This window comes from Chiroxiphia lanceolata, chromosome 6 (assembly GCF_009829145.1).
Source record: "Chiroxiphia lanceolata isolate bChiLan1 chromosome 6, bChiLan1.pri, whole genome shotgun sequence".
NCBI classification, from domain to species: Eukaryota; Metazoa; Chordata; class Aves; order Passeriformes; family Pipridae; genus Chiroxiphia; species Chiroxiphia lanceolata.
The window spans coordinates 52,728,073-52,744,375 of record NC_045642.1 but is presented as its reverse complement, the minus strand read 5'-3'; the positions used below and the strand labels follow the sequence as shown (position 1 = coordinate 52,744,375).

The window sequence follows — 16,303 nt, the reverse complement described above, 5'->3', positions numbered from 1 at the left end:
CAGCAGATTGAGCCAGCATGGAGTTTCTGTGCTCATCCAAGGGATGTGCAGGCAGGCAGTGACTACAACAAGTCTGGGAATGGGTCATGGCAGCTGTGCAGTCACCAATTCACTCCAAGGACTGTATGGGGTGGCTGTGTCACATTTGTGATGGTGCTAAAAACCAGCAAAATCTTTGTATTTTGGAAAGACACATCTTTCTGGGAAGCCATGAAACAACACTAGAACAAGTTACTCAGAAGCCTGCCACTTTTAAAGCCCTCAGGCGTGGCACAGCTTGACAGCAGCTCCCAGGCAGAACCAGGCAGACGCACTCACTGTGCTGAGCCCTGGGACAGGGGAGAGGCTTGGGGACAGCACAAGACCTGGCCATTTCTGTGAGAAGCACTGAGGCAAAAACCCACAGCATGAGATTCACACCCAACGTGTGAGACTTGATGGGTCTGTCACTTTGCAGAGCCAGGCTCTGTCCCCCAGCAAATACGGATGACAAAAGGACAGATGCTGCCACATTGTTTGGCCTTGCTGTTGCTGCAAAGGCAATGACACTTGACTCAAAAACTTGGCAGCTCTGGAAGAGGAGTCCCAGTTCCTTGTCCTGCCCACAGGACTGTGGCTCTCCCCCAGAAGGATGAGACCATCTGGGTTTCTTGATGATATTTCCTGACCCAAGGGGAAGGAGAAACCGTAGAAAATGTTGGGCTTGCAACTCTTTTAAACAAGTTTGCACCTCTCTGGTTGGGAGAGTTTGAATATTCAGGCCATGCTTCTGCAGTGCCTAAGTCCCCCCAACACCAGGTCCTACCTACATCCTTCCCCCCCTTCAGAGCCTCCTTTTGCTCAGAGAGGGGAAGGGAAACAGTTTGCCTTGGCAAACAGCTTGCTCTGAAAAGGATGAATTCAAGAGCACGGGTAGCTTGTGGTTGAAAAAAACTCGTCTGATCAGCAGAACTTTTATCCCTCAGCTTCTAAGGGCAGATTTAGTCTCAAGGCCAAGCTGCCATGTGGTTATAAAATAGAAGCAGGCCTGAAGAACTGATCTAACTTTCTTCAATTGTCTGTGTATCTTTAATCATGTTCACCACTTAAAATGCAGCAGAGCTGGCAGCTGATAATTAGACTGAGCCTGCAGCAGCATGGCCAGTGGCCAGATCACATGGCTCCTTTCATCTGCATATTTATGCATTTAAAGGAGAGGAAAACTTTCATAACATTTTAATAACTAGGTTCTTCTGAAGCCATAAATCCAATCCTCTGGGCTTAGCCTACACTCTCTTTCTGATCTTACATAAGTGGAAGAGGGTGGGGCGTTTTGTTTGTTCTCCCTATTCTCTTCTGTGCATGAACATGCAAAGCCAATCCTCTCAAGTTTGGGGTCCTCTGGAGGATGGGAGGGTCAGGCAAGGTAAAACTGCACTTCTAAGGATGAAGGTATAACTTTGATTTGGTTCCTGGCGTGGGAACAATACCCCTTTCCCAAGATAGCTCATCTACAAACTGGCAGAAGTGAAGCTCCTTTGCTAAACAATGGCTCCAAACAAAGAATTCCTGATATCTGTATTTCAACCAGAAGCTGCAGTGTATGTTGGCTGTTGCACTTCTTATCACATCACTGTCAGATTCAGCCCTAGGACAGTGATACTTCAGACCACAAGCTGAAAGATGACAAAATGCAGGGAGCTGGTCCCAGTCCAGGTCTGTAGATGCAGGAACTCTGTCTCCATGCATGCTGCCAGACACAGTGATGGGTGGGCAGTCTCCCTACCTGAGGTTGCCTCCACCCTCCTCCCAGGGCAGATGCATCCTGGCAGTGCCTGACCACTTGCCACTGCCCCAGCTACTGCCTTATCTCCTGGTGGAGCAGTATCAGGGTGATGCTGCAAGGCACTGTGACAAGGGGGATGCTGTCTCCATCTCTCCTCCCTATGGGTGGCAGCTCCCTTGACAGCCTTGGTGACATCCTGCAGGGTCCTTTGCAGTGAGGCTTGCAGACCGTCCTCCCTCTCCCTGGAGGGCACCACTGGCATGTGCACGGGGGCTTTTCCATTAGCACCCAATGACAGCCCACTATCAGCAGGAAAACAGAAGGTGAGGATGAGAGACTAATCCTTATGCTGCGGTGTTGTCTTAGTAAGATGGAGGAAGCACTGTTAAAACAACATGCAACTGATTCCTTTCAAAGATGAAGCACTTGGTTAAAATAAATTAAAAGACTATTTAATGAGAGGCAGTTCTTAAACACTATTACTTTTTTAAAAGGAAAAGTTAGCTATTCTGTGCTGGAAGCAGCTTCTATGGAGGTTTTCTGTGTGAATCAAAGAACATTTTGCTGATTTATAAGGGTCTTGGTAGAGGCTTTAATTGTTGTTTCCATACAGCAAGCAAACAACATACCAATTGCAATGATTAGGCAATTTCTAGGGTACGTCTTCAACTGACCTTTAGCTGTGCCAGTAAACTTTGGAGTTTGATGCTTTTGGGGTTTTGTACTCTAGAGTACAAGTGAATTTAGGCTGGTGCCACTGCTTTGTTTCAGAGGTGTTGTTAATTGCATAGTCATGTAACAATAGTTTTGCTAGACAAAGTGAAAGAGTCAAGGCCAGAAAAATGCAAACCATGGCATTTACTCCACTGGGAGGGACAGGGATTGTTTCTTGTGTATTTAAAGAATCAGAATAAACAAACAAGAGCAAGATTAATTGAGAGTGGGAGTACATGACTCCCTTCCCATGTGAATGAGGAACAGCACTGGATGAGAGAGCAATGCCAAAATGTTTCTTGACATTTTCCACTGGTGGGTCCCAGAGAATTTCCTTTGCACCCCAGTGTTCCCAAGACATTCATAAACCACTTCTCTCTGGCTACCCAATGTGATGATAAACTTGTGTCCCCAGCTTTCATTATCAAGCTTTTAATCTAAGCCTGAACTCTCTGATCTGTCATCTGAAGTAGTGAGGGAATTTGCAGCAGGGTTTTTCCCAGCAAACAAAAACAGTTCACTTACTAAAGACATTATGTAGAATATATAACTTACAGATACAAGAATTTGGAAATCTGGGTGTTTATTTTGTAGTTTTGGGGACTGCTGTTGTTTAACTTCATTATGAGGCTGTATCTTACATTTCCAGTATTGTAAGTAGGGCAACAAATTTCAGCCAAAAAGCGTACTTGAGACTCCTATTGATTTTGATGGGATTTGTGGATAAATACTGACAAACATTACATAATGTAGGCATTACATTTTCTTAAGCCTGTCTAGACTTGGATTTTAAAGGTGTGATACACTATGTGACTAATACAATGCAGTTAAGGCAATGTGGTTTTAATGCACGGCTTTAACCCTGGTTGTTTTCAGCAGCTACTTACTTCATTGTATTTAGCAATTACTAATCTAGAAACCATCAATGGTAAATGAAAAGAGAGGTTACAAATCAAAGGCAGGCTGATCCTGTGGTTACACCTTTCAGATGTGGCCTCCTTCTACACACAGCTATCTCACCTCTGACAGTACAGAAATAAGGGCTCCCCAGCCCTACTTACCAGCACCCGTGTGGTATTACTTCCCCAGGGAAGTGGTGGAATCACCGTCCCTGGAAGTGTTCAAAAAATGTGTAGATGTGGCACTTAGGGATATGCTTTAGTGGTAGCTTGGCAGTGCTGAGTTAATGGTTGGAGTCAATGACCCTAGAGATTTTTTCCAACCTTAACAATTCTATGATTCTGTGATTCTATGTGTTGGCTGCAAGAGTAAGAGGCTGTGGGGCCATGTGTGGATGTTGAGGGTGTGGGCCTGCAAAAGGTTAACAAGTAGGTGTGCTGGGGACTGTGGGGGTGAGCAAATGACAGGAGGGAGAGATCTGAGTGTGCAGCCACCAGGTGTTAGATTTGAGGGTGGAGGAGAATAGTGGTTATGGTACTTGGGAGTGGGTGAGGATAGGGCAGTTGACGTAGTGGGTACAGTGAAGGGACATAACTTGGTGCCCAGGAAGGCCAAGCGTACATATATCTTAAAATGTTATCAGCATCTCTGTCTTCCTCCAAACCTAAGCGAAGAAGCCTTCCCTACCAATGAACCCAGTGCTCTGCCATCTGGGATGGCTGGCTAGAAGGGCTGAGGGTCTAAAGGCCCCAAAGCACAAGCCCTTGCCTGGAGCTCTCACACAAATCCAGGAGCTGAATTCCAAGCAGAGGAGTCCGGCAGCTGTTCCCTCCTGCTATCACCCATTCTTGGTACCCTCAGACCTGTTTGAAGTAATCGATACATTTTTCCCACTAACCAAGAACTATAATTCAGGGAAAATCCCCCATCCTGGACTAAGTACATGCTGCAGAGGAGGCAGAGGGGCCCATGGTTACCCCTCATAAAATTCTTCTCTGTGAATATTCCATCTCACTGTGGTGGCACTTGGGTACACTGGGACAATGGAACCAAGGAGAAGGATTACTCCAAGTGTTATAGTTAGTGAGGATGATCCACTCTGAAGTCCTTCAAATCCATCATGATGGGCCATTCTGGATACTGGAGTCACACTTCCCTAATTCCTAAAACTGGAGCACAAACCAGCTCTTTTGACCCAGTAGGGCCAAAGTGCTCTGACTTCTATCCACAAGATCAGTGCTTGGTACATCATTTATAGCAGTTCTTACAAAAATCAGGGTTAATCCAGATGTGTGATTTGGGCCTAAACTGCCTGTGATAAATTTCTCTTTTTTTCCCCCAAATTAACTTGAAAGTTTATCTATTTGAGTGTTGTGTAGAGCATCGCTTAGAGCATCAAGTTTGCAAAATATACCATGTAAGAATACAAGGATGACACTCATTGGTACTTGAACCCTTGCCTGATGCACCAGGAGTTGCGTTTTCAGTACGGGGCTCTGTCCCCCTTGCTCTGCTTTTCATCTCTCATGAAGTCACCAGTCATGTAACGCCTCTGCGCAGACATACTGAACGTGAGTAATACAGCATCTGTTGCTATTAATTAAACTGTGGTTTATATCTTGGAATACATGGTATTATCCTTGATGGATGTGGCTTGATCTCTGTTATTACAATATGGAATTAATAAGAATATTAAAGTTGTCTTTAAAAAAATGATATTTCCAACTTTTATCTATGGAGGCAACATTTTCATATCCATTCTCTGCTAAAGGCAGCATCCTTTGGGAAGATGTCATAGACACATTTAGGTAAATATTATTCCTCCAGCACACATGGTTTCCATTGCAATTGATCCCCTGCTGTCTCCTTCCAAGCACTTTCCTCTGTTATATATTCCACAATGGTGGCTGAAATACTGATCAGCGATAGCAAAGACAAACTGACTCCAGCAACTGGGAGTTTTAAGGGCAGCAAATGTTTGTATCTGAGTTTGTATGTACTGTAGTTACTGAAATACAGGTTTTAGGTGTGCACTGAAATTTTCACTGGCATTGAAAGTCTAAAGTTGCTTGAGACAGTTATAATTTAATAAAAGGATAGGATGAAGAAAGACTGACTGAGATGGGACATAAAGATAGTGCACTACAAAACAACCACAAGGGCCCAAAAGCTGTAGAGGAAATGCTTACTCCTGTAGCCTCCCCTTAAGGTTGTGAGCAGCCTGGGTGCTTCACACAGACCTGGCATAGAAGCTGCACCTGAACTTCGAGTGAGTTGCCTGAAACTTGGGGGTCACAAGCTGCTCTCTGGAGGCTAGCAGAGAAATAACCCTACATGCATTTAAACTGGCACAGCCATTGGTAAAAGTTTCTTAACAGATGATAACAGCAAGAAGCTGGGAAAAAGCAGGGTGGGAACTGCTTTTTCCAGTGACTGTGTTTCATCAAACACATGTCAAGCTATAGTTCCAGATGTGGTAGGGTGAGAAAACATTTTGCATCACCCAACACTCACTGGGCACCATTGGGCTGCAGTGGGATGTCACTCCAAATCAGACTGAAGCTGGTGTGCCCACCAGTGCCATGGGGAGTTGCACAGAAGTACAAGGAAAATTGGTGCATACACTTATACCAGCATATTTGCAGCATCTTCTAAGACTCTAGGACATGAACAGCATTGGACACAAAGGTATGCTTGTGCCCTAGTTGTTTCTCTGTGCTAGCAGGATGAATGTGCTCATGAGGGTTCAGGCTCTAAGAATGCACCTACTCATTTGCAGAGGGTGATCTAAACATCCTACAAAAGCCACTTGCTGTGGCAACAGCAGATGGAGCATTGTGATACTTTGGAGCCTAGCTTCTCCTTTCATTTATTTATTTATTTATCATTATTATTATTCCTTGCTTATTATTATTATTACATCTGCTCAAAACTTTTAAGACAGGATGACATAGTCTCTGCTCCCAGGGTCTAACTGCAGGTTTGACACTGGAACATACGTTTATCCAAGTAACACTGCCCTACCCTGCACCTTCACCATCTGCTGAGGGGCTGGACCTGACTGCCTGGCAGGCAACCTAAAATGAAAACTTGACAGAGAAATGTGCAATGTGAAAGGAGCATAGCACAACAAAATACATTTTTTTTTTTTAAACTGGGAGTTATTTTTAAGATGGGAAGATCTTTCTAGCACAAACTGGAATAATTTCAAGTTCTGCATTCTGTTTCTTCCTCTCTGAAATGACCCCAGGCAAGCCCCTGCCTTGCTTTGGAGAATACTTCTGATGTGTATCTCAGGAGGCTGAGATATGGCAGAAACTCCCATTACCTCTTGCTAATGTAAAGTACCACACAGCAGATGTCCAAAGCCCTGCTCAGCCGAAGTAAAACAATAGTGGACCCCTGGAAGGACTTATCCTTCAACTTCCACAGGATCCACTGTAATGGAGAGAGTGGTCTGTGGCTGTCCATTTAAAAAGCCTTGCCTTTACAAAGCCTGCAGCAATGTGGCCATCACTAAAAGCCTTCTTGTTGTGCTAACTAGAAATTCTCATTAATTGGTATCACTGTCAGAGTCCTCAAGACCCAGAGTAAGCAGCAGGGGTTACAGTGCATGAGAAAGCCCCCATGCAATGGCATTGCTGTGGGTTAATTAACTACTAATGAGCTGAAAGGTGAGGTCCTGCACTAGGAAACACTAGGGCCAGACCATTAAAACCACAGCACAACCCCAGACAAGAGCTCAGGAGCCTTTGTCCAGGGGTGCCCCAGCTGCTACAAGACCCCAGAAGGAAATGGCCACACTGTTGTAGGCTACAAATGGCTGTGGCTGTGTCCCTGAAGTGGTCATTTACAGTGTGGGCTAAGCAGAAAACAATGTGGCATCACCCAGAGGCTGCAGCGTGGCTCTCCTGCTCAAGGCCAGAGACTTCCCCTATAAGGCATGAGGTCAGTGGCCATCTGGGCTTTCCCTGACCACGCTACAGCAGACAAGGTGCTGTATGGTCACTGGCTTCCACGCACTGCCATTGCCATCTGTTACAGTCTGAAAGTATACTAACCCCCATCTGTTTTTCAGAGGCCACATCTACAATTTTAGTGAAGGGCAGTTGCAGGAGGCTCTTGGGACCAGACTGTCTCCTCTACACTTATGAGCCTGCTAGCACAGCCACAGAGCATCCTTCAAGACCTAAGTGTCCAAGGGGCTCAAGAACATTCATACACTCTTAAAGCAGTCATAGGCTGGCCTCAGGACTGGGTGATGCTAGGTGAGATAAAGGTGGGAAACACATTTGTTCATTTGGTTGCAGTAAAGACTTAGACAATTAAAGAAAAAAAAACTTTTCACAGCATGCTTAGAATAAAGTCATTCTTTATCATACAAAGTCACACCTTACACATAAATAATTTGAATGTCTTGCTCTTTCACGGAAAGTAACAGAGAAAAACCTTCAAGGTTGATACATGGGAGCTGGTATTAGAAATCACATAGGATCAAACCCAAATCCTGCATCCAGAGTTGACCTATACACCACTTCCCTCCCCTACACTGGAAGGAACTGAAACAGGACCCTCCTTGGAAGACCACCCCCATCATCAACCTCCAGGTAAGGATCCCCACCCTGCACCCTTGGCCCCCTCACTGAAATCCCATCCTTTACATTTGCAGTGGTATGAAATCCCAATTGGTAGCTGCAGAAAGAGCCATCACCTTCTGGAAATGTGCATTATCCATAGGTTTTTGGAGGTGACTGAAATAACAAAGCCTACCCAAGCCGGATCCCTTGCAGCTATTTCTATTTCTTGACTGACAAGCTGGCCAAAGCAGCAAAGCTAAGTATTGCACAGTCTAGCGGCATTTGACTAAAACTGGGACCATTTATGTGGAACAGCAGTGTGGGAACAGAAAATAAGCTAGCGGAGCAGCAATGAGAAATCTGAGCTTTGATCAAGGAGACAGCAGCATTTGACTCTATCTGAGCTGGCAGGGAGATCCCATCCCAAAGCAAAATAAAATATGTCATTCTTTCCAGCAGATGAAATTCTCCCCAGCGGTTTGTTCCTCCCAGGATCATTTCATGTGATCTCATTGTCTTTAAAGTCTTTCCCCTGAGGAAGCCGAACGTTTAATATAGACTACAGCATTAGTATCTGGTATTAAATCAGTCCAGCTACTCTGAAATGAGGCGAGTGGGCGTCCTGGAAAGGAAATAAAAACGCAAGTTTAATAGAGGAGACAGGTTCACCTTGACCCATGCTATTTATTGCAAAAGACACAGTAACACACTGCTTGCCTAACAGAGGGTCACTCTGCCCTGCCATAGGTGTGTTTTACACCCCCAGTAAACTCCAGATGCTCACAGAGCATGCACAAGGAATGCATCAACCAGCCCTAGAGGCTTTTACATCTTGCTTTGCTTTTCCAAGCTGCCCTAAGAGGGACTAGCACATTCCCACAGCTCTCATGAATCCAACCGGCAAACTTAGGCACTCGGCATTTCAGCCACACACTTTTTGCATCTTTGGCTGCAAAGGCGAGCTTGTAAAACTGTGAGGAAGACAAAATACCAGGAAGGGATTAAAGACTGCAGACATGGTATGGGATGTCAGGGATCAGCACCCAAGCCAGGTGCTGCAGAAAGGGTCTCTGTCCCATGTGCTTGTCCTGCATCCTCGCTGCCACGTCAAGCAGGATTCCTTCCAGGCAGGCATCACACACAGCAACTAACAGCTGCCCCGTGAGGGAGCCAGATGAGATGTGTTAGGCACAGCTCAGACAATCCATTGCTGGTGTGAAGCCGGCTCAAAGAGATTTATGTCGCATCCGTGCAAGCACTCATATCATTAGTTTGCCACATGCCAATTGCACACAAGTGCATAGAAAAGCTGCATTTTTGGTAGTTTTGGGGTTTTTTTAAAATGTCATGTGAGCTGACAAAACACAATTCTTCAGCACCATTGTGAGTAAAAACACTCATTTACCTCATTTAGTGTTTCACTTTAAGAAACAATTTAGCTCACGCTTGAAGTGTCAGCTAAATGAGATAATTTATAATAATTCTGAAAACACGCTAGCTGTAAGAGGCTATAATCAGAGCTAATTACAGGGACATTCTGGAAATCCCTTGGCTTGGGGCTTTAGTTTTGATAAAGGGGATAACAAGTTGTAAGCTATGATTCTTTTAATTACAACAATAGTAACCACCTTCTTTTACATGGCTTCTTTCATCTCTAAAAACCCCACAGCTCTGCAAACTATCCGTACCACAGGGATTGTTTAGCCTAACACAAAAGTGAAGCCATCTCTGCAAGAAATAAGTAACTGTTTCACAATACCTAGCAGTCCTGTGCAAAATTAGTAGAGGAGAAAAGGTGCAGAAGGAGAATATAATTTCTCTTGTGTCTCCTCAAAAATATTCAGGGAATTTTTGGATGCCCACAGTGGCAGCCATCTGATCTTGAGAGTAAGGAAGGCAGCTTTTACCTGCACCTGCAGACTCAAGGCACTAAGGAGGAAGGCAGCAGCATCACCTCCACTCACAACTGAGGAAGCAGGGGCACCACGTGGCACTGCCCTGCCACAGCTCACCTGTCCACGTCCTCTGTTGGGTGATGATAAAACTCTGACACTGTGACTGGGAGTTACAAATTGCAGCAGCTTCCTCGGCGCTGTGAATGGACAGCAGACATCCCAGGTGGCTGTAGGAGGGCCAGCACTTGTAGTCTTCTCCTTCCACTGTTCGGAAACCCTTTAGGGAGATGTAGTCTGGGAGCAGAAAGAAGGTGTCTAGGGAAACACTTAGAAGTGCACTTTCGGAGACTAGTTATGTTACACACTTAGTGAGTTGCACTTCAGTGAAACTCTCCAAAGAAATGTGATAGACTGAACTGACCTGAGTAGATCGAGTGGGCATGGAGCTGCAAAGTTAAAAGAAACCCAAATCCTGCCTTTTGGTTCTGCTATGGAACACAGGACAGCAATTCCCCCACAGATGTAGGAGAGGGGGCAGGGCTCTCAAGGATGAAGGAACAGGGGTGCAACCATAGGGGTGGGTGAGAGGAGGCTGCTGCACAAATACACAGGCCCTCCATTTCTTATCCAGGGAAGCCAACTCCACAGTAGCCCCTCCTACACCTCATCCTCAACAGCAGAAGCAGGACCAGCACCAAGCTACATGGGGCACATGCTGACCCACCCATCATGGTTGCCACCCACAGAGTCAGGAGATTTAGGAACCACAGTGTGGGAAAGGGAGGCCAGATCCTACTCCTGATAAGGAGACCAGACAAAAGACAAAACACCTGACAAGCCTGAGCAGGTGCTGTTCAGGCTATTGTTCACTGACTGCTAAGAGTCTCTCCCCACCTTCCCAAACCTCTACGATGGTGATCACTATGGCACACTGCTACTGGGCCAGTTGTGAAGCCAACAGGTAGGTGTTGTTGGAAAATACTAGTAATTCTTGTTAAAGCTGCTGGTTCTTCCATGCAAATGGCTGAGTATCTTTGTTCATAATGGTGTAAATCCTACTTCTTTCACATTTAAAGAGATTTCCTTCTGCAAACCACCATCACCTGCCCACCATCTCAGGTGAACTTTCAAGAAAATGCAAACCACAGTAACCACTTGACTTTCGAAGACTTCCTTTTGATCAGCCTCATCTCTCTACCACCAAATGGGTCCTTTTCAGAGGAATGCATCTCATAAAGGCTCATTTATCCATCCACAGGTCAAATGGAATGGTTTTCAGAAAAATGGAATTTAGAAGGCACGAGGTCCCAGTCACGCTGCCACGCTCATCTCACTGTTGTCACTTGCCCACTGCATGATCCCATAATAATCTGTGCTCAGCAGACAGAAGTCATCCAGCGAAATGGAAAGTTTCAGTATCAGCCCAGAAAACTGACCTATTGGTCCACAGGATAAGATGATCCCAAGAAGAGACAGGAGACACTCTGCTTTAGTTGCTTAAGCTATCCCAAATACAGTCACTTGAAACACTGATGCTTATTGTGAGAGGAGTATTTAGAAGCACATGTCCATCTGTAGGCCAGATTGTCTGCACTGCTTTTACTTTGCAAAGCAATGCAATCATGCATGGCTCCCATGAAAAAACAACAAAAGGCTGCTCAAAAAAAGACACTTTTGATGTTTTTTCTAGTGACTATACACTGCCTGTATGTATGGGAGATCAGAATTTGACCAGTTACCAATTCCACACTCCCTCAGTAGTTACGCTACTTAAAGCATTCAAAATCAGGTACCTTTTAAAAGAAGAGGTCTTTTCTGCAGATAGAGCCCAGACTTGTACAGATGTAAAACCTTTTCAAAAGCTCTCATGGTTTCATTTATCCCATATCGTAAATCACCTACATTTAAGGAAAAAGATGACAAAGATAAATAATTCCATGAAATACTTTTTGGTTGCAATAAAGAAGTTCACGGGTAATAGCTGGTACCTGTTGCATTCAGAATATCGCTCAAAAGGGGCCGCAAAGCTGCTGGTGCCGAGTGTGGCAAAAGATAGGTGAAAAAATACCTGCAAAAAAATCCCACAGACTGATTGGAATACAGTAGCTTAATTTCCCTGGTGATTAAGTTGTCTGCATTTTTCCGTGACTTGGTTATCCATATGCAACCAGTAAGTCTGCTTTGGTTATAAAGCTATGTTTGAGCATATCTTGCTGCTTCACAGATGGTTCCTGTGATTTGGGCTGAAAGCCTGGTCCTTGTAGCACAGCATGCTGTCAAGTACCATGTGAAATCCACCTTGCAAAGGTTCATGCAATGAAATTCCCCCTCATTCCCTGAGCCTTTTTTGTACACTAAGCAGTGCATTTCCCAACACACACAAAAAAACCCCCCAAACCCTAAAAAACAAAACAAAATAAAACAAAACAACAACAACAAAAAACCACAACCAAACAAAAAAAACCTAAAACCCAACCAGTATAAAGGAAGACTCATGCAAGACCTTTCTCTTGCCCTGAAAAGGTTTAGCATTCTTATTGCCCCTGGAAAGGCAGGATGACTAATTTTCTGACCCTTTCACAAAATTCCTGTTCTAGGGAGACAAGTGCACAAGAGACAAGTGCAACTGTAAGGCTGCAGTAATCAGTGCAGGGATTTGTCCTGTAACACTGAATCCTGGAAATTCAGGCTCCCTTACTAAGTGCTTCTCTGTAACTATCCAGCTGCCAAGGCCTCCTCCCAGTAGGTGACCTGCCAAGCACCAACAATGAGCAGAAGGCCCTGCGTTTTCAGCTGATGGCCTACATGGAATGCTGCAGGAGCCTCAGCCCCTTACCTGTTAACCTGTTCTATTACTCTTCCATAGGTACCCACAGGCTCTACAGGGAGATTCTGAGTTCAAGGTAAGAGTTAGCCAGCCTGTTCCCAACAACAGGGACTCAAAGCTGGTGGGCTCTGGCAGAGAGCTCACGCTGCCACTGCTTTCAACAAACACAGCCCGTGGATGTCAAGCACTGGGGCTTGTCGGGCAAACAGCAAATTCACAGGTGCAAGCTTTGGGGCAGGTTTCTACAGGGCACTGGCGAAAGGGAGCAGCAAAAGAAAGATGCCTTCATTCTCACCAGACAACAACTGCACTATTTTTCTGCCTTATAAGGAAAATAACTTGCTTCAAAGTGATCCTTAACTACCATTTGACAGAGGTGAGGGGAATCACCGCACAGAAGAAACACAAGATGCTAGAGCCTACATGGCAGAGTGTGAGCTCAAACACCCCAGATTTCCCCCCATCCAGGTGGACATACCGATATGCATTGAAAAGATTCTTCTTTTCATTTATTCCTTCGCATTTCCCAACTGCAGAGCATTTGAGAGGGAAGCTTTTGGTAGGGAAGTCAAGTGTGCAGTCAATATCTTCCTTGCATGACAGCTCCTCAGTGCTGGCATCATCCATGTCTGTCACTTTTAGGTTTCCATCCACCATAACAAACTGCCTCGGCTGGAAATCCAAGAGGACTATTGAACCCAGGGGGGAATGTGCCAAGTAAAAGAGCAGTTTCACAAGACTGAGGCAAATCTGAGAAAGAGAAGATGAATATGCATGGAAAAAACAGATGAAAACAGCTATTAAATTGGAAGTAGAACAAAGGACAGTGCATTCAATGAAATAAAAAGGGAAAAAAGCATATAGAACTTAAAAGGTAATTATATGTATGCTACAAAATTTATTATCAACATTGCCACAGGATTTGACTGGTAAGTAGTTTAGCAACATTTTTTAAAAATGTGTGTATACAAAAAGAGACATTTGCAGTTAGAAGAACTAGAAGAGAGAGCTGTGAGGAAAACGATAGCAGTCTTCATGTTTCAGGACCTATACTGATTTGCTAGCTGAAATCAGAAGGGTTTTTCCCATTCTGGCATAGATTAATAGATTCTTCTCCCTTCCCTCATGCTGCTCCATACAGGCTGAGGCTCCACAGTCATTAATACCAGATTCATGCCTTGATGCATCCCTCAGCAATATGAATTTGGGCACACAATCATGCTTCTGAAGAATTAGTCAAAGCACACAATATATTTACTGCTGGCTCTTTTGCTTTTATGTACCAACTTTCTGGCAGCAGAGAAAGGTCAGATAATACCTGACCCAGCAGAAAGCTCAGTAAATGATCTTTAAATAAACTAGAGCTGGAAGAGTCCATTAATTCTGCGCCGGCACTTTGCTCAAGTAGCTTTTTGCAGCAGTTTTCATTCAGTATCAGGAGCCCTGGCATCAGACAAGCTGTATCCTCAACTAGGTGTGCCAGGCAGCCTCACGCCACCCCTCACTGCTCCCGATAGTGATCTGTGCAGGCGTGAGGGTTTTTTCCCTTGGAACAGCTCACAAAATTGCTGGTATTTGATGTGGTTCATCACAGGGGAATCCCATATGTTTAGACGGCCCTAATTAGGAAACAGGACTAGACAGTACCAGTGTAAATTTTAATTAGTGTCTTCATCAGTCAAGAGATTACTAAAATCTTTAATGCCACTGTACCAGACCTTACCATCAGCTAATCCAGCATCATGAGTTTCTAGCTCTACAGGAGACTTTGGCACATTGGAGAAGATGAGGTGCTGGGAAAACTATGTAGAAGCCAGTATGAAACTGTCTGTAAGCAGAAGTAGAACTCCACAAGCCAAGAGAAATTTTGCTGGAAGCTCTGATGCTATTTTAACTTGTTTAGTGAAGCAATCATAAGAATCCCAGCTCCATATCTCACAGCCGAGTGAGCGCAGTTGCCACATTCCCCCTCTGGCTTGGATGGCAAGGCTCCTGTTCAACATTAAGGACCTCATGCAGGCAGGGATTTTATTTTAGGACTTCTGTTGTGTTTTTATTTTGCCCAAAGCATTTCTAGCTGAGATTAAGATAGCCACGCTCCTACATGATGATCTGTTTCCCCCTGGGACCCAAATAAGTAACAGTGAACCCCCAGCTGAGCCCTTGAGACAAATTGTAATGCAAGCTATAAGCAAAATAAGTGCACGTCACAAGTCACTTATGTTCCCGGGGAGCATATGAGTCCCTATGTGGGACACTTAAGAGACAAGGTAGATCTCTCTAGCAGGGTCTCAATCCTAGCACCGACAGCAGGAGAAAAGCAGTTTAGTAGTTTTTGTACTACAGTAATACTTAAAGGGTCAAGATCAAAATCACCACACAAACACATAGTGAGGGACACGTTGCTCAGCTTGGTGCCTCAAACAGGTAACACACATCAAACAACTCGGAGCACAGGGAGGCGCCTTTCCCAAGGGGTCTTGCTACCAAAGTCCCTTTGCATATATATAACATAGAGGAAAAATTAACGATATAGTGTAATAGCGGGTATTAACCACCACCCCAGCACTGAGCATGAATTTGTGACTACCCCCTCCCAGACGTAGTTCTTCTAACTTCGCTCTAGAGAGAAGGAAACTTAGCTGTGAGATGTCAGGCTGAGGCTGTTTTAATGGGACATAAAAGGACTGAAAGCGAAACGATTTACGGACAATTTGCGAGGGCAAAGTGTCAGCATCCCCTTTGCCCCAGTAGGCATCACCGGCTCTCTGCATTTACCCAGTTTGTGGTCTAAAACCGACTGATAAAACTCCGCTTGTGTTGTTTCCTTACTTTAAATCTTTCCTCCCAGGGGGTCTGCAGGAGCTGAATCATCTCCAGGGGGGATCCCAGCTCCAGCATGGCTGTGACCCGCAGCTCAGCATCTTCGCTGTTCTCATAGCACTGACCGTGCAGCTGCGGGAGAGTACAAGCGACGGTCGGTCGGGGCGCCGGGGGACAGCGGGGGCAACACGGGGGGACCGGCTCAGCCCCGGCACCGAGCTCCGCCGTGCCCAGGGAGAGCCCCCCGCACCCCCCTCGCCGTACCTGTACGATGCCGGGGTGCTGCAGGCGCTGCAGCAGCGTCACCTCCTTGAGCACCTTGTAGGCGGCCAGGCGGCGGCAGCCGGCGGGCGCCCCGTACCGCTGCACGCACCGCCGCACCTCCCGGCCCGCCCCGTGCACCGACTTGAGGGCGACGGCGCCGCCGCCCTCCAGCACCGCCCGCGCCACCACCTTGGTGAAGCCCCAGCCCAGGATGCTCACGGCCGTCGCCCGGCTCAGGTCGCCGCAGCCCAGCCTGCCCGCCGCCGCCTCCCCGCCGCCGCCCGCCGCCGCCTCCAGCCGCCGCAGGTCGCGCCGCCTCTGCCGCAGCTCCTCCCGCAATCCCGGCGGCAGCAGGAGCGGCGGCGCGGAGCCCGGCTGCGCCTCGCCACCAACACCGCCACCGCCACCGCCGCCGCCACCGCGGCCGGGCGGCAGCGCCAGCAGCGCCAGGGCCGGCAGCGCCAGCAGCGCCGCCGCGCTCAGCCGGGCGCTCCGCCGAGCCCGCCCCGCCGCCGCCGCCATGGGGAGCGGGGGCTGC

At 46.3% G+C, this 16,303-nt stretch overlaps 1 protein-coding gene across 1 annotated transcript; it reads right to left on the bottom strand.

Annotated features, from left to right (window-relative positions):
* Positions 1-7,734: 7,734 nt before the first annotated feature.
* On the bottom strand, positions 7,735-16,287 carry LOC116788449 (extracellular tyrosine-protein kinase PKDCC-like). Its single transcript, XM_032691290.1, has 7 exons — positions 15,766-16,287; positions 15,511-15,633; positions 13,157-13,428; positions 11,840-11,919; positions 11,645-11,749; positions 9,969-10,145; positions 7,735-8,578 (listed from the first exon to the last, which is right to left on the bottom strand). The coding sequence occupies exons 1-7, from the start codon at positions 16,285-16,287 to the stop codon at positions 8,475-8,477; spliced, it is 1,383 nt and encodes a 460-aa protein (XP_032547181.1). The 3' UTR covers positions 7,735-8,474.
* Between the last annotated feature and the right edge of the window lie 16 nt (positions 16,288-16,303).